Below are 27,764 nucleotides of genomic sequence, written 5' to 3' on the forward strand. Positions count from 1 at the left end.
CCCCCTCCCTCCCTCTGTCTACCTCCCTAGGACACCGCCTCCCTTTCCGACACGTGTTGCCAATGCAGTGGGAGAGACTGCATTCACCTGGGCGGTGCTTGACTTCGTGAGAAAAGAATGTATCTGTGTGTTGGGTAAGGGAGGTTGGTGTGGTGGTGGGTGGGTGGGGGGGGCGGGGGGATTGGGGTCGGGGTGGGGGGGGGAGAGAGAGAAAGAGAGAGAGAGAGAAACTACTGAATGTCTCAGAAGTACCGAGCAATGGGAAGGCTGCAATTAATCAGACTCCAGCTACAGAACGGAGATTTCAAAGCACCTCCCTCTCTACCTGAGGAACTAATCTGTTAATCTGATTATTGGTTAACTCTGAGGTGAGGCTTTCTTTCTAACTGTGACAAATGTTTTGTTTTTGCTCTCTCTGGTCAACGTGGAGGCAAGTAAAAGCTCCAAAAGTATTTGCACAATGAAAGCTTGACTCGTTTTTCTCTCTCTCTCTCTCTCTGTGTGTCGAGGTAAAGCAATTCTGAAGAAATCTGCGAAAGAGAAATTTGTATCAGAACTTCCTCCTCCAGTTTGCTGTCAGTGATCTTGAACTGGTCGGTGTTTCGTTCAGCAAAACCTTGAAGGAAAAGATATTTCTTTCTTTCTCCTCTGACTTTTTGGAGGACTCCTTTTTTTCCCTTGGGGGTAAAAAAAACCAGATTCCTCCCATAGAAATCAGGAAGAGAAACTGGTTTCTGTGCAGTGTGTGCGTTCTCTACCCCAAGTTCAGACATGCACCTGCAGAAGACAGTGGAAATCAAAAATGCCAATGCTACCTGCCTCGACTGCCTAAGCTTGGATTGGAAAATCTTCTAACTAGTGCCAGGTAATCTTCGTGACCTGCCAAGACTCCTTGACAGCGCCCAGGAGGCTGAGAGAGTTTCTTCATCGGCTCTGGAATTGTTTGAACCCTGCAACTCTCCTGGTTGGAAAAAAAGAGGGGAGAATCTATGCTTGCATGAAGGCTCAGTCAGTCTGTGATCTGGTTCACGTCTACACACACAGCTCCCTGAAAACATCCATGCAGGGATTGACAGCATGGAGTTGAGGCTGAATCCAGGAATGTACAACACTCTCCTCTGCATTGGGATGGTCTATTTAGGAGCTGGGTAAGTCTCTCTCGCAGTCTTTTGTCAGTCATTTATCTGGGCAGCTCTGAGGACCATGTCCTTAATGTTAAAACAACCTCAAGAGAAATTAAAACACAGAGCCCCCTTTAACCTGACCCCATCAAACACTCCCAAGTCAGGGACAGAACAGGGTTAGATACAGAGTAAAGCTCCCTCTATACAATCCCCCATCAAACACTCCCAGGACATGCACAGCACACGTTAGACACACAGTAAAGCTCCCTCTACACTGTCCCCCAACAAACTGTCCCAAGACAAGGACAGCATGGGGTTAGATAGAGCGTGAAGCTCCCTCTACACTGTCCCCCATCAAACCCATGTGGTTAGATACAAAGTAACGCTCCTGCAGGATTTTGAAAAGGTGGTGTTGAAGGGCTAAGGAAATATGTGTGTCAGTGAGCAGAAAAGGGTGAACGGTTTTCAGTGAGAGTTAGGACACCAGTGAACAGAAGTAGTAGGGTTTGGGATGAGAAGAAGATTCCAGATGCTGGAATGTGCAAAATCAGCCCAGAGTGATTTGGAAAAGTTGCATTTGGAGGAAACAAAGGCACAGACGAGGGGTTGAACTGAGAGAAAGGCAGAGACAGGTGGTATTAGAAAAGTGGAAATGTGTGATCTTATTGACGGTGGGGGTGTGAGTTCAGAAACTGGGAGTCAGTGCCAGAGCAAGCTGGTGACAGCAACTTCACTCCCTTATTGGACAGTGCAAGGGGACAATTGCTCATGAACACAGGTTGGAGTAGGGCTGGAACTAATGGCTTCAGCCTTCCATATATTTCACTGGAGGAATTTTCCTCAGTACGGGACATGAGAGAAGCAGGGTGACGAGCTAGACATTGTAGAGAGGTAGAGGTAGCTTTACTCTCTGTCTAACCCCATGCTGTCCATGTCCTGTAAGGGTTTGATAGAGACAGTGTAGAGGTAGCTTTACTCTCTATCTAACCCCAAGCTGTCCATGTCCTGTAAGGGTTTGATAGAGACAGTGTAGAGGTAGCTTTACTCTCTGTCTAACCCCAAGCTGTCCATGTCCTGTAAGGGTTTGATAGAGACAGTGTAGAGGTAGCTTTACTCTCTGTCTAACCCCAAGCTGTCCATGTCCCAGGTTTGATAGAGACAGTGTAGAGGTAGCTTTACTCTCTGTCTAACCCCATGCTGTCCATGTCCCAGGTTTGATAGAGACAGTGTAGAGGTAGCTTTACTCTCTATCTAACCCCAAGCTGTCCATGTCCTGTAAAGGTTTGATAGAGACAGTGTAGAGGTAGCTTTACTCTCTATCTAACCCCAAGCTGTCCATGTCCTGTAAAGGTTTGATAGAGACAGTGTAGAGGTAGCTTTACTCTCTGTCTAACCCCAAGCTGTCCATGTCCTGTAAAGGTTTGATAGAGACAGTGTAGAGGTAGCTTTACTCTCTGTCTAACCCCAAGCTGTCCATGTCCTGTAAAGGTTTGATAGAGACAGTGTAGAGGTAGCTTTACTCTCTGTCTAACCCCAAGCTGTCCATGTCCTGTAAGGGTTTGATAGAGACAGTGTAGAGGTAGCTTTACTCTCTATCTAACCCCAAGCTGTCCATGTCCCAGGTTTGATAGAGACAGTGTAGAGGTAGCTTTACTCTCTGTCTAACCCCAAGCTGTCCATGTCCTGTAAAGGTTTGATAGAGACAGTGTAGAGGTAGCTTTACTCTCTGTCTAACCCCAAGCTGTCCATGTCCTGTAAAGGTTTGTTAGAGACAGTGTAGAGGTAGCTTTACTCTCTGTCTAACCCCAAGCTGTCCATGTCCTGTAAGGGTTTGATAGAGACAGTGTAGAGGTAGCTTTACTCTCTGTCTAACCCCATGCTGTCCATGTCCTGTAAGGGTTTGATAGAGACAGTGTAGAGGTAGCTTTACTCTCTGTCTAACCCCATGCTGTCCATGTCCTGTAAAGGTTTGATAGAGACAGTGTAGAGGTAGCTTTACTCTCTGTCTAACCCCAAGCTGTCCATGTCCTGTAAGGGTTTGATAGAGACAGTGTAGAGGTAGCTTTACTCTCTGTCTAACCCCATGCTGTCCATGTCCTGTAAGGGTTTGATAGAGACAGTGTAGAGGTAGCTTTACTCTCTATCTAACCCCAAGCTGTCCATGTCCTGTAAGGGTTTGATAGAGACAGTGTAGAGGTAGCTTTACTCTCTGTCTAACCCCAAGCTGTCCATGTCCTGTAAAGGTTTGATAGAGACAGTGTAGAGGTAGCTTTACTCTCTATCTAACCCCAAGCTGTCCATGTCCTGTAAAGGTTTGATAGAGACAGTGTAGAGGTAGCTTTACTCTCTGTCTAACCCCAAGCTGTCCATGTCCTGTAAGGGTTTGATAGAGACAGTGTAGAGGTAGCTTTACTCTCTGTCTAACCCCAAGCTGTCCATGTCCTGTGAGAGTTTGATAGAGACAGTGTAGAGGTAGCTTTACTCTCTGTCTAACCCCAAGCTGTCCATGTCCTGTAAGGGTTTGATAGAGACAGTGTAGAGGTAGCTTTACTCTCTGTCTAACCCCAAGCTGTCCATGTCCTGTGAGAGTTTGATAGAGACAGTGTAGAGGTAGCTTTACTCTCTGTCTAACCCCAAGCTGTCCATGTCCTGTAAGGGTTTGATAGAGACAGTGTAGAGGTAGCTTTACTCTCTGTCTAACCCCAAGCTGTCCATGTCCTGTAAAGGTTTGATAGAGACAGTGTAGAGGTAGCTTTACTCTCTGTCTAACCCCAAGCTGTCCATGTCCTGTAAGGGTTTGATAGAGACAGTGTAGAGGTAGCTTTACTCTCTGTCTAACCCCAAGCTGTCCATGTCCCAGGTTTGATAGAGACAGTGTAGAGGTAGCTTTACTCTCTGTCTAACCCCAAGCTGTCCATGTCCTGTAAGGGTTTGATAGAGACAGTGTAGAGGTAGCTTTACTCTCTGTCTAACCCCAAGCTGTCCATGTCCTGTAAGGGTTTGATAGAGACAGTGTAGAGGTAGCTTTACTCTCTGTCTAACCCCAAGCTGTCCATGTCCTGTAAAGGTTTGATAGAGACAGTGTAGAGGTAGCTTTACTCTCTGTCTAACCCCATGCTGTCCATGTCCTGTAAAGGTTTGATAGAGACAGTGTAGAGGTAGCTTTACTCTCTGTCTAACCCCAAGCTGTCCATGTCCTGTAAGGGTTTGATAGAGACAGTGTAGAGGTAGCTTTACTCTCTGTCTAACCCCAAGCTGTCCATGTCCTGTAAGGGTTTGATAGAGACAGTGTAGAGGTAGCTTTACTCTCTGTCTAACCCCAAGCTGTCCATGTCCTGTAAGGGTTTGATAGAGACAGTGTAGAGGTAGCTTTACTCTCTGTCTAACCCCATGCTGTCCATGTCCTGTAAAGGTTTGATAGAGACAGTGTAGAGGTAGCTTTACTCTCTGTCTAACCCCAAGCTGTCCATGTCCCAGGTTTGATAGAGACAGTGTAGAGGTAGCTTTACTCTCTGTCTAACCCCAAGCTGTCCATGTCCTGTAAGGGTTTGATAGAGACAGTGTAGAGGTAGCTTTACTCTCTGTCTAACCCCAAGCTGTCCATGTCCTGTAAAGGTTTGATAGAGACAGTGTAGAGGTAGCTTTACTCTCTGTCTAACCCCAAGCTGTCCATGTCCTGTAAAGGTTTGATAGAGACAGTGTAGAGGTAGCTTTACTCTCTATCTAACCCCAAGCTGTCCATGTCCTGTAAAGGTTTGATAGAGACAGTGTAGAGGTAGCTTTACTCTCTGTCTAACCCCATGCTGTCCATGTCCTGTAAGGGTTTGATAGAGACAGTGTAGAGGTAGCTTTACTCTCTATCTAACCCCATGCTGTCCATGTCCTGTAAGGGTTTGATAGAGACAGTGTAGAGGTAGCTTTACTCTCTGTCTAACCCCAAGCTGTCCATGTCCTGTAAAGGTTTGATAGAGACAGTGTAGAGGTAGCTTTACTCTCTATCTAACCCCAAGCTGTCCATGTCCCAGGTTTGATAGAGACAGTGTAGAGGTAGCTTTACTCTCTGTCTAACCCCAAGCTGTCCATGTCCTGTAAGGGTTTGATAGAGACAGTGTAGAGGTAGCTTTACTCTCTGTCTAACCCCAAGCTGTCCATGTCCTGTAAAGGTTTGATAGAGACAGTGTAGAGGTAGCTTTACTCTCTGTCTAACCCCAAGCTGTCCATGTCCTGTAAAGGTTTGATAGAGACAGTGTAGAGGTAGCTTTACTCTCTGTCTAACCCCAAGCTGTCCATGTCCTGTAAGGGTTTGAAAGAGACAGTGTAGATGTAGCTTTACTCTCTGTCTAACCCCAAGCTGTCCATGTCCTGTAAGGGTTTGATAGAGACAGTGTAGAGGTAGCTTTACTCTCTGTCTAACCCCAAGCTGTCCATGTCCTGTAAAGGTTTGATAGAGACAGTGTAGAGGTAGCTTTACTCTCTATCTAACCCCAAGCTGTCCATGTCCTGTGAGAGTTTGATAGAGACAGTGTAGAGGTAGCTTTACTGTAGATCTAACCCTGTTCTGTCCCTGTCCCGTGAGTGTATGATAGTGGAGAGAATAAGTTTCAATCTTCACCCCCTTGTCCAGAACAGGACCATCTAGCCTTTGCACTGAGTGACGTTAATCTGAACTCGCTAGTTGGCAGGGGAGGTTTTACATTTTTGCGTTCTCCGGCAGCTGCTGTCTAATTTATGGGTCTAGGATGTGGTAATTTTTTTTATTAAAAAAATCCCATGCAGCCTGTCAGGATTGGTTCCTGTGGGTGTACAGTGCCTGATACAAGGAGCTCGCCCACACATGCACTGTGTGAGCTACTGGTTCACATAGCTCACCCTTAACCACTGCCACAAGTGAATTCCTGAGCCCAGCGCCTTCTGTCCTATCTGACAGATTCTTCCTGCTTTCAAAGGGGGCATGAGGGTGGGAACCTGTGTTTGCTTGTTCACACAGACGTTTCAAGGACCTTTTACTCTTCATAGTTGATCACCAAAAAATAGAATTCCTACAGTATGGAAGCAGGCCAGTGGCCCATCGAATCTACACCCACACCTCTACTCTATAACCCTGCATCCCCCATGGCAAATACACCTAACCTGCACATCTCTGAACACTATGGGACAATTTAGCATGTCCAATCCACCCCAACCTGCACATCCCTGGGCACTATGGGACAATTTAACACGGCCAATCCACTCTAACCTGCACATCCCTGGGCACTATGGGACAATTTAACACGGCCAATCCACTCTAACCTGCACATCCCTGGGCACTATGGGACAATTTAACACGGCCAATCCACTCTAACCTGCATTTCCCTGGGCACTATGGGACAATTTAGCATGGCCAGTCCACCCTAACCTGCACATCCCTGGGCACTATTAGCAATTTAGGACGGTCAATCTACTCTAACCTGCACATCCCTAGACACTGTGGGCAATTTAGGATGGCCAATCCACTCTAACCTGCACATCCCTGGACACTATGGGACAATTTAGCACAGCCAATCCACCTTAGCCTGCAAATCTCTGGAAGAGGAGGGACAGGTTTGGAGGGGAATTGGCTCAGGTGTAGAGAGCTGCTTTGTCCTCAGTCTTTGCACTGGGTGCATTTTAGTGCTATAGAACATAGAACATTACAGCTCAGTACAAGTCCTTCGGCCCTCGATGTGAGGGCTGCCCTGCAAAACCAATCTGAAGCTCATCTAACTTACACTATTTCATTATCATCTATTTGCCTTTCCAATGACCATTTAAATACCTGTAATGTTGGTGAGTCTACAACTGTTGCAGGCAGTACATTCCATGCTCCAACTATTGAGTAAAAAAACTACCTCTGACATCTGTCCTATATCAATCACCCCTCAATTTGAAGCGATGCCCCCTCGTGCTAGCCATCACCATCTTCGTAAAAAAGGCTCTCTGTGTCTACTTGATCTAACCCTCTGATTATCTTATATATCTCAATTAAGTCACCTCTCAACCTTCTTCTCTCTAACGAAAACAGCCTCAAGTCCCTCAACCTTTCTTCGTAAGATCTTCCCTCCATTCCAGACAACATCCTACTAATCTCCCTTTCCAAAGCTTCCACATCCTTCCTATAATGCAGTGATCAGAACTGCATGTAATACTCCAAGTGCACCAGAGTTTTGTACAGCTGCAGCATGACCTCATGGTTCCAAAACTCGATCCCTGTACTAATAAAAGCTAACACACCGTATGCCTTCTTAACAACCCTATCAGCCTGGGTGGCAATTTTGAGGGATCTATGTATATGGATACCAAGATCTCTCTGCTCATCCACACCACCAAGAATCTTACCAGTCGCCCAGTACTCTGCATTCCTGTTACTCCTTCCAAAGTGAATCACATTACACTTTCCAGCATTAAACCCCATTTGCCACCTCTCAGCCCAGCTCTGCAGCTTATCTATGTCCCTCTGTAACCTACAATATCCTTCAGCACTATCCACAACTATATTGACCTTAGTGTCGTCCGCAAATGTATTAACGCATCCTTGTACGCCCTCATCCAGGGCAGTTATAAATTTGCTTTTAATAAACAGCAGTGGACCCAAATCAGATCCTTGCAGTACACTACTAGTAACTGAACATTTCCCATCAACCACCACTCTATGTCTTCTTTCAGCTAGCCAATTTCTGGTCCAAACCACTAAATCGCCCTCAATCCCATGCATCTGCATTTTCTGCAATAGCCTAATCAAACGCCTTATTGAAATCCATATCCACCACATCAACCACTTTACCCTCATCCACCTGTTTGGTCATCTTCTCAAAGAACTCAATAAGGTTGGTGAGGCTCGACCTACCCTTCACAAAACCGTGTGGACTATCCCGAATCAACGTATTCCTCTTTAGATGATTATAACCTTTTCTAACACTTTACACACAACCGAATTAAGGCTCACCAGTCTATAATTACTAGGGTTGTCTCTACTCCCCTTCTTGAACAAGGGGACAACATTTGCTATCCTCCAGTCTTCTGGCACTATTCCTGTAGACAATTATGATGTAAAGATCAAAGCCAAAGACTTGGTAATCTCCTCCCTGGCTTCACAAAGAATCCAAGGATAAATCCCATCCAGCCCAGGGGATTTATCTATTTTCACACTTTTCAGAATTTCTAACACATCCACCTTGTGAACCTCAACCCCATCTAGTCTAGTAGCCTGTTTCTCAGTATTCTCCTTGACAACATTGTCTTTTTCCAGTGTTAATATTGATGAAAAATATTCATTTCGCTCTTCCCCTATCTCCTCTGACTCCATGCACAACTTCCCACTACTGTCCTTGATTGGCCCTAATCTTATTCTAGTCATTCTTTTATTCCTAATATACCTGTAGAAAGCTTTAGGGATCACATTGACCCTATCTGCCAAAGACTTCTCATGTTCCCTGCTTGGCTGTCTTAGCTCTCTCCTTAGACCTTGCCTGGCTTCCTTGTAACTCTCAATCGCCCTGAGCCTTCACATCTCATTCTAACATAAGCCTTCTTCTTCCTCTTGACAAGAGATTCAACTTCCTTAGTAAACCACAACTCCTGCACTTGACAATTTCCTCACTGTCTGAGAGGTACATACTTATCAAGGACATACAGTAACTGTTCCTTGAATAAGCTCCACATTTCTATTGTGCTCATCCCCTGCAGTTTCCTTCCCCTATACACCCTGGAATTACGCCAACAATACCTCTACTGTTCTGAGCTGAATAACCCAATATCAATAATTGGCTAATCCTCTAACTCAATCCCTAATTTCTCTTCCTGCTCCTTGATGCCTTTAAAATCTATAAATTTATCAATCTGTTTCTTGAGCTTTCTCAGTTACTTGGTCTCCACAGCTGTCTGTGTTAGAGGATCCCATAGGTTACTACTCTTTGGGTGAAGAATATTTCCACACCTCAATCTTAAATGGTTAGCCCCATATCCTGGGACTGTGCCCCCTGGTTTTAGAGTCCTCAAACCAGATGAAACATACTCTCAGATGGTATAGTCCTGCTAGAACTCTATACGTTTCAATCAGCTCTCCCTCCCAACCCTAGCAATCCTAGTGAGTCCAGGCCCAGTGGAACCAATGTCTCCTCATAAGATGGATCTGCCATTCCTGGTACTCATTTCTGATGAAGGACTCCAGCCTGAAACGTTGATTTTCCTGCTCCTTGGATGCTGCCTGAGCTGCTGTGCTTTTCCAGCAACATACTCTCAACTGTCTCCATTCCCAGTACCAGCCTAGTAAACCTCCATTATACTTCCTTGGTGGCTAGGACATCTTTCTTAAGTAGCAAGCTGGAACCTGCACACACTTCTCCTGGAGTGCTCTCGCTGCAGCCTGGCATAACTGCAGTGAGACATTCTAACTCCTGGACTCAAATCGAGTTACAATGGAGGCCAATATATCATTTGCCTTCCTAACTGCACGTTGCACCTACTTTCATCGTATTAGGATACGCAGATCCCTTTATACATCCACAATTCCCAAATATCACCGTTTAAATAATACACTATCTTTCTGTTTTTCACACCAAAGTCTGGAACATCCTCCACAAAAACAGAAATTGCAAGAAAAGCTCAGCAGTTCTGGCAGCATCTGTGGAGAGAAATCAGAGTTAACATTTTGAGTTGAGTGACCCTTTCTCAGAACTGGACCTGAAATGTTACCTCTGATTTGTCTCCACAGATGCTGCCAGACCTGCTGAGCTTTTCCAGCAATTTCTGTTTTTGTTTCTGATTTACAGCATCCACAGTTCTGTTGGGTTTTATATAGAACTTCCTAATTAGCCACATTGTACAGCGTCTGCCACGATTTTGCCTACTCCCATAGCCTGTCTCAAACACTTTGAAGACTTCTGCATCTTCCAAGTCACAATCTCACCCAGTTATGTGTCATTCAGAAATCTCTTCAACGTTTGCCAATGGTCTACTCACTCTCCACCCCCAACCCCAACTCACAGACACATTTTTGATCCATTCCCTGGCCTAAGCACCAGTCACACAATCACCGATGAAAAAGCGAGAATTGTGGCAGTCTTTACAACTTGAGATACATAGAGGACAGACCTCCTCTATCCTTGTAAACTGAAATAAAGCTCCTGCTGCACTGTCTCCATCAAATACTCCCAGGACAGGGACAGCACAGAGTTAAATACAAAGTAAAGCTTCCTCTACACTGTCCCCAACAAATACCCTCAGGGCAGTGATGACACAGGGTTAGATACAGAATAAACCTTCACCATTAAACATTCCTAGGAGAGAGACAGCACAGGGTTAGATACAGAGTAAAGGTTCCTCCACACTATACATTGGGACTCCTGAACTCTGGTTAACACAATTTATTGGTAGAATATTGAATGAATTCAGGTGCAGTACAGTTTGCGTCAGACTGATAGAGATCCCAAATCTTACAGCAGAGTGGCTGGATTACAGCTATTATCACCCTTTGGTGTGCACTGCTCAGTCGGCAATGTTATTTGAGGTTCATGTTTGTGACTTCGAGACTCCAACATGAGAAACTTAAACCTCATAATTTTGGGACAAATCAGGTGAAGTGTCAGTGCTGATGGACTGCCACACTGCTGAAGGATCAGCATTAAAGGAGTGCTACACTGTCTGAGAATCAGCACTGAGGGAGTGCCGCACTGTCAGACAGTCAGTGCTGAGTGAGTGCCGCACTGTCGGACTGTCAGCGCTGAGGGAGTGCCGCACTGTCGGACTGTCAGCACTGAGGGAGTGCCGCACAGTGGGAGAGTCAGCGCTGAGGGAGTGCTGCACTGTCGGACTGTCAGCACTGAGGGACTGCTGCACTGCCGGACTGTCAGCGCTGAGGGAGTGCCGCACAGTGGGAGAGTCAGCGCTGAGGGAGTGCTGCACAGTGGGAGAGACAGTGCTGAGAAAGTGCCGCACTGTGGGAGGGTCAGCGCTGCAGGAGTGGGCACTGTCAGAGGATCTGCACTGAGGGAGTGTCTCACTGTCGGAAGATCTGCGCTGAGGGGGCACTGCAATGTCAGAAGGTCAGTGCTGAAGGAGTGGGCATTGTGAGGGTCAGTGTCAAGAATATGGTGCTGGAAAAGCACAGCAGGGTAGGGCAGCATCTGAGGAGCTGCCTGACTTGCTGTGCTTTTTGTGCACCACATTCTCAACTCTAATCTCCAACATCTGCAGTACTCACTTTCGCCCCATTGTGAAAGTCAGTGCTGACGGAATGTCACACTGCCAGATGGTCATCGCTGAGGGAGCGGGCACTGTCAAGGGTCTGCACTGATTGAGTGCCACGCTGTCAGAGAGTCTGTGCTGAGAAAGTGCCGCACTGTTGGAGGGTCAGCGCCAAGGAAGCATTACACTGTTGCATGCACCATCTCCTTAGAAGAGACACTAAGCCTTGTTTACCCTCTCAGGCAGAGGCAAAAGGTCTCACGGCCATTACTAGTAGGACAGGTAGGGTGGGAGGTAACAGAAGAACATTCGCATCTCTGTCATGGGTGGAGCTATATCTCTCAATTCCACCAGCACCTGCCTGGACCTTTACAGGATGTCTCTGTCTATCTGTCAAAGTGGTTAGGTTTGAGTTGGGTCATCAAGAGGACATTTAACAATAGAGAGGTCACAGTGAGAACCCATCAATCACACTAGCATGCAGCTCCCTTTGTGGTCAGGAATACTGAATGCCTTTCGTGCCAGAGGGGGAGCGCAGAGTTAATGCCCATCGACTGTACCTCAGCAGGGGGCAATGTTTTCTGGGGTGGCACTGGAGAAACACAAGAGATGTTTGAATGGTTACAAACAATGCAGCTCTGTGTTGCTCACCTCTTTGCCAGCAATGAAATGACAGCACGTTCACTCTACATCTGGGCCTTCAGGCACATTCATTCAGAGTTTCCTCACTCTATGTGTGCTCTACTCTATCTCCCCTTGTCCTTGCTTCTCACTCTACCCTCACTGTGTCTGCCTTTCTCTCTTACACTGCCTCCCTATCTAGTACACTGACCTTCATGTAGCCTCTCCATTGCTCTGTATCACTTCCCTCTCGCCTTCTCGCTCTATGCCAGCTCTCCTTCACACCAATCCATCCATCTCTCCTTCACTCCCTCCTTCCCTGCCAATCCCCTCTCACTTGCCCCAATCTCCCTCCTTCCCCCTGTCTTTCTTCCACTATGTCTCATTTCCCCTCTCTTTCTCCCACACTCTCTCCTTCCTCTCTCTCCCTCCTTCCCCGACTCTCCCGTTTCTCCCTCTCCTTCCCCCTCTCTCCCTCCTTCCCCCACTATCTCCTTCCCCCTCTCTCCCCTCCCCCCTCCTTCCCCCACACTGAATCCTTACCCCCTTGACTTTTCCCCTCATCTCTCTCTACTTCCCCTTTTTCTCATTCCCCAATTCTCCCCATTCTGACACCCTTCCTCCTCTCTCACAGAAACCCATAACATTCTAACAGGAATAGACAGTGTAAACACAGGAAAGATATTCCTGATGACTGAGGAGTCCAGAACGAGGGTCTCATAGTCTAAGGATATGGGGCAGACCACTTAGGACTGAGCTGAGGAGAAATATTTTCACTCAGAGAGCGGAATCCTTTGCCATTGAAAGTGGTCGAGGCCAAAACATTGAATGTTTTTGAGGAGTTGAATATAGTTCTTGGGGCTAAAGGGATCAAAGGTTATGGGGTGGGGGCTAGTGGGAACAGGTACCTGAGCTGGGGGATGGTCACCATGAATGGAGCAGGCTAGAAGGGCTGAATGGCCTACTGTCTCCCGAAGTTTTATGTTTCTGTCGCATTCCCTCCTTCTTTCTCTACACATAATTTTCTCTGTCCCATCTCTCTCATTCTCAAGCAATTTTTCTTGTCTCCTCCATTTCTCTCTCTCTCTCCTTCTTTCCCAATCCACCTTCTCCCTCTCCTTCCAGTTGCCTCACTAACTTTTCTCCTCCCTCCCTCACTATCCCTGTCTTGTTGTGTCCCATTTTCACTGTCTTGCTTTCTTGTCAACAGTGGTTTCCCATCAGTGGTGGCTCTGGGTGCCAGCATCATTTGTAATAAGATGCCTGGCCTAGCCCCACGCCAGCGAGCCCTCTGCCAGAGTCGCCCAGATGCCATGATTGTGATTGGAGAGGGAGCACAGATGGGGCTCGATGAGTGTCAGCACCAGTTCAGGTACAACCGCTGGAACTGCACTTCGCTGGGCGAGAAGACAGTCTTCGGACATGAGATGAAAATAGGTGGGTGAGCGATCACATGCACGCATCCCTGCAGCTGTGAAGGTCCCAATTCATGTGTGCCTCAGTCCAGAGATTGGGGCCGCAGAATCCACACCCGCCATGTCCACCACTGCCAGTACTGAGGGAGTGGTACCGTCAGAATGTCAGCATTGAGACAATGCTGCACTGTCGAAGGGTTAACGCTGAGGGAGCACCACACTGTCGGAGGGTCAGTGCTGAGGGAATGTCGCACTGTTGGAGGGTCAGTGCTGAAGGAGCGCTGCATTGTCAGAGGGTCACTGTTCAGGGAGAGCTGCTCTGTTTGGAGTGTCAGTGCCAAGGCAGCACTGCACTGTCGGAGGGTCAGCGTTAAGAGAGTTTGAACCATTACTGTGGGGCCTGGAGTTACCTGTAGGCCAAGCCAGGGTAATGACAGCTGATTTCCCTTCTTGAAGGACATTAGTGAACCAGACAGGTTTATACAACAATCAATTACACGGCCAGGAGATTTAAGAGGAGAAGGAAGCCATTCAGCCTATTGAGTTCATTCCGCCATTCAATGAGGTCATAGTTGATTTGATGATCCTCAACTCCACTTTCCTGCCTCTTTCCCATAACCCTTGAAACCCCCTTACTGATTAAAAATCTCCCTATCTCACCCTTTAATATGCTCAATCACCCATTCCTCTTAGCCCTCTGCAGAAAAGAATTCCATAGGTTCACTCCCTTCCGACAGAAAAAAATCGCTCCTCATCTCTATCTTCAATGGACGACCCCCTATTCTGAGATGATGCCCCTCTGGTCTGAAGCTCTCCCACAGGGGGAAACAACCACTGCACAACTCTCTATCAAGCTCCCTGAGAATCCTATATCTTTTAATAAGGTAATCTCTTATGAATGATGGGAGCTGGCAGGTGAGATCAAGAGAACTGTTTCCTTCTGTTTTTTGGAGCGTTGAGGTGTGGGTGGAATGAAGCCTTTTATCACCTTAAACCCCCTTGAATAGATTGGCACTTCACCCTTGATATGTGAGGGAAGTCAAGCCCAGTCTATGGTGACCTAACCTTGTAGGTTTAGCAGTGTGTGGCGTGCTGGTCAGTCTTCTCCAAAGTTGATACATTCCACTAGAAGGGACTGTCACTGAGTGCAGATGCCTAGGGTTTGGACAGGTTTCACCAGACTCTAAGCAGAGTTTTTGTAACAGGGCTGTGTTTACAAACCCTGATCTTAGTCACTGCTCAGCATCATGCCTGTCAGCTCAACTGAGGCCCTGGGGGAGGCAGAGCCCACCTCTCAAATCCAAGAAGGTGAGCATTTACATCTCCAACTTCACACCAATACACCATTTGGCCCCTCTAGCCTGCTCCTCCATTCGGTACAATCGTGGCTGATCCTGGACTCTGACTCCAACTTCCCTCTCGCTCTCCTTGATTTCCCGAAAAACCAAAACTCCATCGATCCCAGCCCGACGGTGGAACTTCCATAACCTTGGGGCTGCAGGATTCCAAAGATTCACAAGCCTCTGAGTGAAAAAACTTCTCTCCAGCTCACTCCTAATTTGATGATCCCCTCGTCCTGAGACTGTGTTCCCCTGAATCCCGCGTTTTAGATTTCCCACCCAGTGAGTACAAGTCTGTCAGCCTTCCTCTCTCCGAGCCACTTCAGAATCTTCTGCGATGAGATTCCCCTTTCGTTCTTCTACCATCCAAAGAACATCAGCTCAAGTTACCCAGGCCCTTGGGGACCATGGGAACTATCACTGCGTCACCTGCAACACAAGGATATCCTTCCTGAAGATAGAAAAGGCACCCCATGTCCCGGCTGTGGTCTCACCAAAACTCTGTGCAAATGCAGTCCCATTTCTTTATTCCTGTCCCCCAGACCCTGAGCAATCAAGGCAAATGTGACATCTACCTTCTCAACAACTACATGCCAACCTTTGGTGCTCCATGCCCAGACATACAAAACTCTCAATGAACACTTGCAAGTGTCATGTTTTTACAAAAGCATTCTGCCCATCTCATACAGCATGGAAAAAGACCCTTTGGTCCAACCAGTCCACGCCAACCATGTTCGCAACCTGAACTTGTCCCACTTGCCTGCAATTGGCCCATATTCTTCTAAACTTTCCTATTCATGTACTTATCCAAATGTCGTTTAAACATTGTAACTGTACCCGCATCGATCATTGCCACTGGCAGTTCATTCCACACATGAACCACTCTCTATGTAAAAAAGTTGCCCCATGCCCTTTATAAATCTTTCTCCTCTCACCTTAAAAATATGCCCCCCTCCCCCCAGTTTTGAAGTCACCCAGCCTTGGGAAAAGACCCTTGCTATTCACCTTATTTATGCCCATGATTTTATAAATCTCTCTCAGGTCACCCCTCAATCTCCTACGGTCCAGTGAAAAATATCCCAGCCTCTCCTTAAAGCTCAAACCCGCCATTCCTGGTAAATCTTTTCTGAACCCTCTTCACTTTAATAATTGTCTTTCTAAAGCAGGGCCAAAAAATTCAAGAACAGCTTCTTCCCGGTTTTATTAGACTTTGGAATAGACCTCTCAAATTTCAAATCTAATGGTGATCCCACTCTTTGTGCACATTCTCTGCAGCTGTCACTGTGTATTCCTCACTCTGTTCAATCACCCTGTAATCTTTGTATGATCTGCCTGAAATGCACACAAAACAAAACATTTCACTGTACCTAGGTACATGTGACAATCATAAATCAAAGCAAATTAAAGACCAAACTTGATGAGTAATGTCCTGGACAACAGGGAGAACCTCCCAGCTCTTCCTTGTACATCCACCTGAGTGGGGAGTGGACCCATGCTTACAACATTGCATCCAAAGGTGCACGACAGCAACATTTCATTAAAGTGGTCCCTGAGATGGGGAAGTTGTTCCACAAATAATTGGGTCTATTCCTACACAGAAGCGAATACAGTCACTCCACTGCCCTTCTGCCAGTGCTTCTGGGAAATAGTACAGAAGAAGGGCACTTACCTGAGGTACTTCTGGCCCTCTCTCTGTGTTGCTTTAAGCAAGTGTAAATGGGCCACATCTTGAGCTCAGCAAGTTGCCTCCAACCAGTTTTTTTTTGGAACAGGAAAGGTTAGGGGGTGGAACCTGATAGTGGTTTAAGAGATTACGAGGGGCATGGACAGGGTGAATAGAAAGCAGCTGTTCCCCTCAGGCAGAGAGTCAATAACAAGGGGGCATCATTTTAAAGTGAAAGGCTGGAGTTTAGAGGGGATTTGAAGAAAACCTTTTCACCCAGAGGGGATGGGGCTCTGGAATGTACTGCCTAGAAGGGGGGGGGGGGAAGTCTCAAAGGCTTTAAAATGTCCTTGAATGAGCACTTGAAATGTCACAATGTTCAAGGCTACAGGCCTAGTGCAGGAAGGTGGGACTATAGTATTTTGGCAGTACAGACTTAATAGGCCGAAGGATCTCTTCTGTAGTGTAGGACTCTAGGTTTATTACTATAAGCACTCACAGGATTGCTGACCACTGTGGAATCACCTCTGACTGTAGATGCTTTTGTTAATTTGTTTGACATTTTACATTCTGGCATTTATCTCGATCCTGAAAAACCTCCCTCCACCATCATCCCTTTCCCTACAGAAAGAAAACTGTGCTGAGGAATCATGGTGATGTGTTCTCTTCCCCAGGCAGTAAAGAGACAGCCTTTGCGTACAGCATCATGGCGGCGGGAGTGGCCCACGCGGTCACACAGGCCTGTAGCCAGGGCAACCTGTCGGACTGTGGCTGCGACCGGGCCAAGCACGGTTACTACGACCAAGAAAAGGGGTGGAAATGGGGCGGCTGCTCGGCTGACATTGAGCACGGCATCGCCTTCTCCCGCCGCTTCCTCAATGCCCGTGAGGTGAAGCGGCACGCCCGAAGGCTCATGAACCTGCACAACAATGAGGTGGGAAGGAAGGTCAGTGCAGCTGGCTTCATATCACGGCGCTGGTCTAAAGGGGCGCGCCAGCGCAAGTGTGTGAGAAAACAGAGCGGCAAGGATTTCTAAAGACCCTCAACCCTTAGAGAAGAGGGCCCCCTTCAGCCTGCTGTGCTGTGGGACACGATTGTAGAATGGTCTCCTGCTGGCATGAAAAGATTTTATTTGATTTTTTTTGTTATCACATGTACCTCAGTAAAGTGAAAAGAGAGAGGCGTGTGGTTGAAGCTTTTCACCATTAGGTCAAAATTCAAGCGCACTCAGCAATTTGTAAGATACCTGCTGTTGGGATGTGGTTCCGTGATTGGGAAACACTTGCTAAACAATACCGAGTGTCACCAATTTAAAATAATCAGCTGAGCCAGTAACCTGGCTCTTGCTTGCTACAAGGAGTAGATATTCATACACAGAGATCCTTACTCTTCAAACAGAATTCAAGCCTTGTGCACGTTCTGAATTACCCTTTACTTCCCCCAGCTGCTTTCTCCATGGCAACACCTCAGCCAATCAGTGTCGACTTGACCACCGATCAATGCCCATTTCCTTCTGTCACAAAAATTGTTCTGACCGCCTGAAATTTGAAAGAATGAAAAGTGATATAATTCAGACATGTCGGATTCTTAAGGATCTTGACAGGGTGAATGCTGAGAAGATGTTTCCCCTCATGAGGGAGTCTAGGACCAGAAGCATTGTCTCAGAATAAAGGGATGCCAATTTAAGACTGTGATGAGGAGGAATTTCTTCTCTCAGAGAGTTGAGAATCTTTGGAACTGCTTGCCATAGAGTCCTTGTCTATATTAAGGCTGAGATAGATAGATTCTTGATCAGTCAGGGAATGAAGGAAAAAGCCAGGCAAGTAGATGTGAGGAATGTTGAATCAGCCATTGTCCTATTCAATGGCAGCGCAGGTTCAAGGGGTTGAATGGCTCAATCCTGTTTCTATTTGTTATTGTCGTATCGTTACTTAATGTTCAACTCCTTCAATCAATCAAAAATTCCTCTAACTTGGCTTTGAATATATTCAAACACTCCCACTGCTCTCTAGGGGAGATAATCCTACAGACTCACCACTTGCTGAGAAGAGAAATTCTTCCTCATCTCTATCTTAAAAGGGAGACCCCTTAGTCTGAAGCTGTGTTCCCTCCATTGATATTTGTTCATTGTTGTGTCTTGTGAAATTTTGCACTTTGGCATCAGTTTTGATAGTGTAAAGAAGTCTCTTCCAGCACATCAGCCCACTCCTGACCAATACCTTCAACACTCACCTCCTCCACCACCGACACATGGCGGCAAAAGTGTGTATCATCTACAAGATGCACTGCAGTGACTTGCCAAGGCTCCTCCTTCAGCACCTTCCAAACCCGCCACTTCTAGGTGGGAAGATGACGGGCAGCAGACTCATTTACAGTGCTTGTAAATTCGCCACCAAGCCACAGAGCATCCAGACTTGGCAATATGACATTTCCTCGCAGGTCAGAATCCTGGGAGTGTGCGTGTCCCAGACCACACAAACTGCAGCAGACCATGAAGAGGGCTCAACATCACTTTCTCAAAGAACAACTAAGGCTGGGTAATAAATACTGGTCTAGACACCCACATCCAAAGAACAAATAAAATACCTTGTATTGTTGAAGCAGGTCTTTCCTACTTCTGTACTCCATCCCTCTTGCAGTATGGCCAACATTCCTGATTAGTTGCTGGAACTACCTCCTTATGCTTTGGTGATTCACATATAAGGGCTACCCACAGTTCAGAACAGAACTACCATTGTTCCATGTAGCTTCATCAATGACCTGTATAATTGTAACAAGACTTTGGTTTTCCTACTCCAACCTGTCCTCATAGAACCATAGAATCCTTACAGTGTAGAAACAGGCCATTCGACCCAACAAGTACACACTGACTCTCTGGACAGTAACTCACCCAGACGCAGACCCTCACCCTATATTTACGCCTGACTAATACACCTAACCTACACAACCCTGAACACTATGGGCAATTTAGCATGGCCTATTCACTTAGTCTGGACATTTATATTTTGGACTGTGGGAGGAAACTGGAGCACCCAGAGGAAACCTGTGCAAACATGGGGAGAATGTGCAAACTTCACACAGACAGCCCCCCCACGTGTATAAGCACCAACCCTTCCACACAGGACAATGAAGGTGTCATGGTAACGCAGCTGTAAACCCCGACTGGCAAATCATGAGAATGAAGATGGCGTGTGTCGCTGTGTGTAAGACATTATGTAGTGTGCGTGTTTATTTGGTATTTTTGTGTGTGCATGTATGTCTGTGTGTGTGTGTTTATGTAGGATGTCTGTGTGTGAGGATGTCTGTGTGTGAGTGTGTGTGACATTATGTAGCATGTATATGTGCATGAGGTGTGAGTGTGTATGTGAGCGCGCGCACGTGTCTGTGTGTGATTATGCAGTGTGTATGAGGTGTCTGTGTGTGTGTGACTATGTAGTATGTATGTATGATGTCTGTCTGTATGTTGATATAGTGTGTGTGTGTTTGTCGGTATCTGTATAAGGTTTGTGTGTATGAATATGAGGTGCGTGAAGGATGGGGTCAGGACTATGATATCTGGAAGCCACTAGTCATAAAATGACATATTAGGGGTGGGTATTAGATTCAGTCGCTTTGATCCTGGATGAGATAGATAGAGCATTTCAGCAGCTGAGCCCTACATTAGGATTTGGGGAGGAGGCTGGAAAAGATGCCCTAAAAATAACCTGCTTCAAAACTCCTGACTGGATTACCATGTCTGTTGTTCCGACTGCAGCTTGAAGGGGGACCTGCCTCCTTGTGCCACCCATGGTGGAGGCTGCTGTACACATCTCTCTCACGAACGAATGGGTGAATTCAGCTATTCAGCTCCTCAAGCCTGCTTCACCATTCTATAAAATCAGATTGTAACCTCCATTCCACATTCCCACCTGCACATTACCCCCATCCCCGATTTCACCCTCTTCCTCCTGCCTTAAAATATTCACAGACTGCTTCCTCCACTTTGTGAGAAAGGATTGTTCAACAACTCACTCTTCTCTGGGACAGAAAAGATTTCACATGTTTCATCTCTAATTTAAATGCCCAACTTTTGAACACTGAATCCCTAATTCTAGATTGTATCAAAAGAGGAAACATCATCTATACATCCTCTTTTCAAACATCTCGCAGGTTATGACATACTTCAATCAAGTCTCTTCTGAACTCCAGACAACAAAAACCCAGTCTGTCCAACTCTTTTCTCATAAGACAACCCACCCCATTCCGGGATCTGTGTGGCTTTCCTCCAGGTCCTCCAGTTTCCTCCCACAGTCCAAAGATATTCAGGTTAGAGTGGATTGGCCATGCTAAATTGCCCCATAGTGTGCAGGGATGTGGAGGCTATATGGATTAGCCATGGGACATGCAGGATTACCGGGGTAGGATGGGTGGGGTGGGTCTGAGTGGGATGCTCTTCAAAAAGGCAGTGTGGAATTGATGGGCCAAATGGCCCCATCTGTAGGGATTCTATGAACCTGGGTAAATTCCCTCTGAACTGATTCCAACACAGTGACATCCTTCCTTAAACCAGGAGGCCAATACTGTGTACAGAACTCCAGAAATGATCTCACCCGTGCCCTGTATGACTGAGGCATAACCTCCTTACTTGATATTCAATTCCCTTTGTGATAAATTATAACATCCTATTGGCTTTCATTCACGCAGAAAACATGACATGACTTTTGGTCTCTCATATTATTGAGACCACACACAAAAATGGCCACTTTGAGGAATACCTCCACTCTGTCTCCACAAACCACATTACTCTCATTCTAACCTTCCTGCCATATGATAGAGCATGGAAACAGACCCTCCAGTCAAACCCACCCATGCCGACCAGGTTTCCTAAACTGAACTAATTCCACTTGCCTGTGTTTGGCCCATATCCCTCCTCTTGGAAGGAGCAATCATAGTATGGCTGCAAGTAGAATACAGATTGAAAGCAGGAAGATAAAATCCAATGCCAGGATCCTGAGCTTAAAGGAGACTACAACAGGATGAGGGAGGAGTTGGCTAAAGTTGACTGGAAGGAAAGACTTTATGGTGGGACAATTGACAAACAGTGGCCGACTTTCAAAGCAATTTTTCTAAGTGCTCAGCAAAAGTATAAACCAGTGAAAAGGAGGGACTGTACGAAAAGGGGTAGTCTGCCATGGGTGTCTAAGGCAATAAGGGAGGCTATCAAATTGAAAGAGAAGGATTACAAAGTGGGCATGATCAGTGGGAAACTAGAGGATGGGGACAGCTTTAAAAGTGAAAAGAAATCCACAAGAAAAACTATAAAGAGAAGTAAGATAAATTATGAGAATAAGCTAGCTCAGAATATAAAGACAGATAGCTAAAGTTTCTATAAATATATAAAACAAAGAAAGAGTAGCCAGAATAAACATTAGTCCTTTCGAAGATGAGAAGGGGGAATTTAGTAATGGGATATGAGGAAATGGCCGGGCATTGACAGGTATTTTGTGTTGGTCCTCACAGTGGAGGACGTGAATAACACACCAGTAATTGTCAGAGAGACAAAGGTAAGTGAGGACCTGGAAACAATCATTGTCATGGAACAGGTAGTGTTGGGAAAGCTCGTGGAGCTAAGGATAGACAAGTCTCCTGGCCCTGATGGAATGCATCCCAGGGTACTACAAGAGATGGCGGGAGAAATAGCAAATCCACTTGTCATAATTTTCCAAAATTCACTGGACTCTGGGGCAGTTCCAGTAGATTGGAAAACAACAAATGCTGTCAAAAAAAGAAAGTTGACAAAAGATGGGGAATTATAGACCAATTAGCTTAACTTCTGTAGTGGAGAAAATGGTTGAGGCTATTATCAAGAAAGAAATAGCAAGGCATCTAGATAAAAACTGTCCCCTTGGGCAGATCATGCTTAACAAATCTACTGGAATTCCATGAAGACATTACGAACACGGTGGATAATGGGCACCCGGTAGATGTGGTGTATCTAGATTTCCAAAAGGCATTCGACAAGGTGCCGCACAAAAGGCTGCTGCATAAGATAAAGATGAAAAGTGTTACGGGTAATGTATTACCATGGATGGAGGATTGGTTAACTAATAGGAAGCAAAGAGAGGGAATAAATTCGTGTTTTTCTGGTTGGCAGTCAGTAACTAGTGGTGTACCTCAGGGATCAATGTTGGGACCACAATTATTCACAATTTACAGAGATGATTTGGAGTTGGGGACCACATGTAGTGTGTCAAAGATTGCGGATAACACTAAGATGAGTTGTAGAGCAAAGTGTGCAGAGGACTGTGAAACTTTGCAAAGAGACACAGATAGTTTAAGTAAGTGGACAAAATCTGGCAGATGGAGTACAATGTTAATAAATGCGAAGCCATCCATTTTGGAAGGATTAACAGTAAAAAGGACTATTACTTGAATGGTAAAAAATTGCAGCATGCTGCTGTGCAGAGGGACCTGGGTGTCTTTGTGCAGGAATCATGGAAGTTTGGTCTGCAGGTACAACAGGTAATTAGGAAGGTAAAGGGAATCGTGTCCTTCATTGCTAAAGGGACTGAGTTTAAAAGCAGGGAGGTTATGTTGCAGCTGTATCGGGGGCTAGTGAGGCCACACCTGGAGTACTGCGTGCAGTTTTTGTCTCCTTACTTGACAAAAGATGTACTGGAGCTAGAAGGGGTGCAGAGGAGGTTCCCGAGGTTGATTGGAGTTGAATGGGTTGGCTTATGAGGAGAGACTGAGTGGACTGGGATTATAATCATTGGAATTTTCAAGAATGGGGGATCTTATAGAAACATATAAAAGTATGAAGGGAATAGATAAGATCGAAGTAGAGAGGATGTTTCCACTGGCAGGTGAAACTAGGACAAGAGGGCATGGCCTCAAAATAAGGGGGAGCAGATTTAGGACTGATTTGAGAAGAAACTTCTTCACCCAGAGAGTTGTGAATCTATGGAATTACCTGCCCAGTGAAGTTAATGAGGTGGGCGGCACGGTGGTACAGTGGTTAGCACTGCTGCCTCACAGCGCCAGAGACCGGGGTTCAATTCCCGCCTCAGGCGACTCTCTCTGTGGAGTTTGCACATTCTCCCCGTGTCTGCGTGGGTTTCCTCTGGGTGTTCCAGTTCCCTCCCACAAACCACAAATGTGCAGGTTAGGTGAATTGGCCATACTAAATTGTCCGTAGTGTTAGGTGAAGGGGTAAATATAGGAGAATGGGTATGGGCGGGTTACGCTTCGGCGGGTCGGTGTGGACTTGTTGGGCCGAAGGGCCTGTTTCCACACTGTAAGTAATCTAATCTAATCTTCTCAGTAAATGCTTTCAAAGCTAAAATAGATAATTGTTTGAACAGTAAAGGAATGAAGGATTATAATGAGAGGGTGGGTAAGTGGAGCTGAGGCAATGAAATGATCAGCTCTGATCTTATTGAATGGCAGAGCAGGCTCCAGGCTCACTGCCTTTATTCCTGATGAAGGGCTTTTGCCCGAAACATCAATTTTGCTGCTCCTTGGATGCTGCCTGAACTGCTGTGCTCTTCCAGCACCACTAATCTAGAATCTGGTTTCCAGCATCTGCAGTTATTGTTTTCACCTCCAAGGGCCAGATGGCCTACTCCTGCTCCTAGTTCCTATGTTCTTTAAATCTTTCTTACTCAAGTATATATTCAAATGTCTTTTAAATGTTGTAATTGTACCAGTCTGCACCACTTCCTCTGGCAGCTCGTTCCATTTACATACCACCCATTGTGTGAAAAGGTTACTCCGAAGGTCCCTTTTAAATATTTTACCTCTCACCTTAAACCTACGCCCTCCAGTTTCGGACTCCCCTACCCTTGCAAAAAGATCTTATCTATGCCCTCATAATTTTATAAACCTCAATAATTCCAGGGATAAAAGTCCCAGCCTCTCCTTACAACTCAAACCCTGTAATCCCAGTCCTTCAAGCCTACCCCACTGTTCCATAAAATCGTGGGAGACCTGATTTTAACCTCTTCTTTCCATTTCTGTATATCTCCCGATCATCTTTCATCTCCTTGATAATTAAGAATTTATCTGCAATTAAACAAAGGCCTACAGAGGCGGGAAATCTGAAGCAAAAACAGAAATTGCTGGAGGAACCTAGTAGGTCTGGAAGCATCTTCACTGAGAAGCTGGAAGAAGGTTCTATTCAACTCTAGTAACCCTATCAACCTCTGTTTTAATCACCGTGTCTGCGTGGGTTTCCTCCGGGTGCTCCAGTTTCCTCCCACAGTCTAAACATGTGCAGGCCAGGTGAATTGGCCATGTTAAATTGCCCATAGTGTTACATACATTAATCAGCAGGAAATGGGTCTGGGTGGGTTACTCTTCAGAGGGTCGGTGTGGAGTTGTTGGGCCGAAGGGCCTGTTTCCACACTGTAGGGAATCTAATCTAATCTAATCTAAGCCTGCACTCACTGCTTTTTGAGGAAGGGAATTTGAAACGTACACACAAAAAAAATTTCCAACACCTTTCCGTTCTGAAGAAGAGTAATTTCAGAATCAAAAAGTTAAGTTAAGAAAATACTGAGGATGCCTTACAATTGGCTATATTGAATTACATTTGTCATTTATAATCACCTAGCAAGCACATTACTACCTTTGTGAGTATTTTTGCCATTTTCCACATTATTATCTCCACCCTCCAATTTATTGTCATCTGCAAATTATGAGCGGCATAGGTAAGATGGATAGCAAGGTCTTTTCTGTAGGATGGGGGACTTCAAAACTAGGGATATAATTTTTAAGGTGAGAGGAGAAAGTTTTATAAAGGACATGAGGGGCAACTGTTTTACACAGAGAATGGTTGGTGTGTGGCATGAACTGCCGGGGAAGTGATGGATGCAGATACTGTTACAACATTTAAAAGGCATTTGGATAAGTACATGAATAGGAAAGGTTTGGAAGGATATGGGCCGAACGCAGGCAGGTGGGACTAGTTTAGTTTGGGGTTATGTTCAGCATGGACTGCTTAGACTGAAAGGTCTGTTTCTAGCTGTATGGCTCTACATGGGACACGTTTATTTGTGAACATGGTCGCCGGGGATGAGTTGGACCAATGGGTCTGTTTCCGTGCTATGTGACTCTATGAGTCTATTTTTCTCTCTACAAATGCTTCCAGACCCTGCTGAGTTCCTGCAGCAATTTCTATGTTTGATACAAGCAGACAACTGCTCAAGCTGACACATAAGATTTCACTGCCTTCTTGGTTTTCAGGTTTTGAAGGACCGCATGCGAATGGAGTGCAAGTGCCACGGGGTGTCGGGGTCGTGCACCATCAAGACATGTTGGGTGACCCTGCCCGCATTCCGGGAGGTGGGCTTTGCCCTGAAGGACAAGTATGGGCAGGCAGTGCAGGTAGAGTCCATGCTGGCAGGCCGGGGACACCAGCCCACCTTCCTGAAGGTACGGATGACGCCCCACCTCAAGCCACTACCCACCGACCTGGTCTACATTGAGCGCTCGCCCAACTACTGTGAGAAGAACCCAGCCACAGGCAGCATAGGTACACAGGGACGTCGCTGTGAGCGAGCTGGCACAGAGAAACCAGGCAGCTGTGAGGTCCTCTGCTGTGGGCGTGGGTACAGCACTTTCCAGTATACCCGTACCTGGCAGTGTAACTGTAAGTTCCACTGGTGCTGTCAGGTCATGTGCAGCCAGTGCAGTGAGAGGACTCATGCCTACACCTGCAACTGAGGGACAGGGATGGCCAGGAGCAATGGGATCTCTCTTCTCCCAGGGAACCACAGTATGGCTCACAATTGCAGGACCCTTATGATTTCATCCTGCCTTGGGCTGACAACCTCCTTTCCAGGTTAAGCACAGCCTTACAATGAGGTTCCGTCAGTTGGGAATTGTATAAAAGGAGTGTTTTGTTGCTGGTATCATTCCGCTGTTAAAATTCAGCAACTGGGCTTTGATTGTCTGTAAGTGCGATTGGTCCCTGCCTGCCCTCAAGTTACCTCTTTATCATGACAGAGGCTCTTGGGAGAGGAGACCAGGATTCTGTCTGCACCAGGATTCTGGACTGACCATTCTGTTTTGGGTGAAAGCGAGGTCAGGCAGCATCTGAGGAGCAGGAAAAGTGACGTTACCGGCAAAATCCTTCATCAGGAATGAGGCTGGGAGCCTTGGGGGTGGGGTGAGGGGGAAAGTGGCTGAGGGTGTGATAGGTAGATGGAGGTGGGGGTAATGGTGATAGGTTGGAGGGGAGGGTGTAGCGGATAGGTGGGAAGGAAGATGGACAGGTCATGAGGGCGGTGTTGAGCTGGAAGGTTGGAACTGGGATAAGGTGGACGGTGGGGAAATGAGGAAACTGCTGAAGTCCACATCGATGCCATGGTGTTAGAGGGTCCCAAGGCAGAAGATGAGGATTCTTTCTCCAGGCATCAGGTGGTGAGGGAGTGGCGATGGAGTAGGCCCAGGACCTGCATGTCCTCGGCGGAGTGGGAGGGGGAGTTGAAGTGTTCAGTCTCGGGACAGTGGGGCTGGTTGGCACGGGTGCCCCGGAGACACCTCCCACTCCACCGAGGACATGCAGGTCCTGAGCCTCCTCCATCGCCACTCCCTTACCACCTGTCGCCTGGAGGAAGAACACCTCACCTTCCTCCCTAGGATGCTCCAACCCCATGGCATCAATCAGTTTCCTCATTTCCCCTCCCTCCCATCTTATCCTAGTTCCAACCTTCCAGCCCACCACCTCCCTCATGACCTGTCCATCTTCCTTCCCACCTATCCGCTACACCCTCCCCTCCAACCTATCACCAATGCCTCCACCTCCTATTGCACTCTCAGTCACCTTCCCCCCAGCTCCACCACCCCTCCCATTTATCTCTCCACCCCCGAGGCTCCCAGCCTCATTCCTGAAGTAGGGCTTATGCCTGAAACACCGATTCTCCTGTTCCTTTGATGCTGCCTGACCTGCTGCGCTTTTCCAGCAACACATTTTTAAGCTCTGATCTCCAGCATCTGCAGTCCTCAATTTCTCCTCAGCATGGAGGGAGCTTTATTCTGTAACTAACCCTGTATTGTCCCTGTCCTGGGAGTATTTGATGGGGGACAGTGTAGAGAGAACTTTACTCTGTATCTAACCCCGTGCTGTCCCTGTCCTGGGAGTGTTTGATGGGGGACAGTGTAGAGAGAGCTTTACTCTGTATCTAACCTTGTGCTGTCCCTGTCCTGGGAGTGTTTGATGGGGGGATGGTGTAGAGAGAGTTTTACTCTGTATCTAACCAGATGCTGTCCCTGTTCTGGGAGTGTTTTGATAGGGGTCAGTGTAGATGGAGCTTTACCCTGTATGTAACCCCGTGCTGTCCCTGTCCTGGGAATATTTGATGGGGCGACAGTGAGGAGGGAGCTTTACTCTGTAGCCAACCCCCTGCTGTACCTGTCC

General features: G+C 46.6%; 1 protein-coding gene across 2 annotated transcripts; it reads left to right on the plus strand.

Annotated features, from left to right (window-relative positions):
- The first annotated feature begins 224 nt into the window (after positions 1 to 224).
- On the plus strand, positions 225 to 26,480 carry LOC140470122 (protein Wnt-7b-like). 2 transcript variants are annotated; one of them, XM_072566569.1, is made up of 5 exons: positions 225 to 368; positions 510 to 1,148; positions 13,156 to 13,382; positions 17,038 to 17,309; positions 25,589 to 26,480. In XM_072566569.1, the coding sequence occupies exons 2-5, from the start codon at positions 1,078 to 1,080 to the stop codon at positions 26,066 to 26,068; spliced, it is 1,050 nt and encodes a 349-aa protein (XP_072422670.1). In that variant the 5' UTR covers positions 225 to 368; positions 510 to 1,077; the 3' UTR covers positions 26,069 to 26,480. The 2 variants fall into 2 exon arrangements, with proteins under 2 accessions (XP_072422670.1, XP_072422669.1); XM_072566568.1 differs by having other exon boundaries at positions 225 to 1,148.
- Positions 26,481 to 27,764: the final 1,284 nt, after the last annotated feature.

The sequence above is a fragment of the Chiloscyllium punctatum genome, chromosome 50 (genome assembly GCF_047496795.1).
Source record: "Chiloscyllium punctatum isolate Juve2018m chromosome 50, sChiPun1.3, whole genome shotgun sequence".
Classification (NCBI taxonomy): Eukaryota; Metazoa; Chordata; class Chondrichthyes; order Orectolobiformes; family Hemiscylliidae; genus Chiloscyllium; species Chiloscyllium punctatum.

What these genes read in the sequence shown, in the direction of transcription:
- LOC140470122 (XM_072566568.1), top strand. Translation starts at nt 1,078, where the DNA reads ATGGAGTTGAGGCTGAATCCAGGAATGTACAACACTCTCCTCTGCATT. An exon ending in ATGGTCTATTTAGGAGCTGG is followed by an intron (nt 1,149 to 13,155) that starts GTAAGTCTCTCT and finishes TCTTGTCAACAG; the next exon opens with TGGTTTCCCATCAGTGGTGG. An exon ending in ACAATGAGGTGGGAAGGAAG is followed by an intron (nt 17,310 to 25,588) that starts GTCAGTGCAGCT and finishes CTTGGTTTTCAG; the next exon opens with GTTTTGAAGGACCGCATGCG.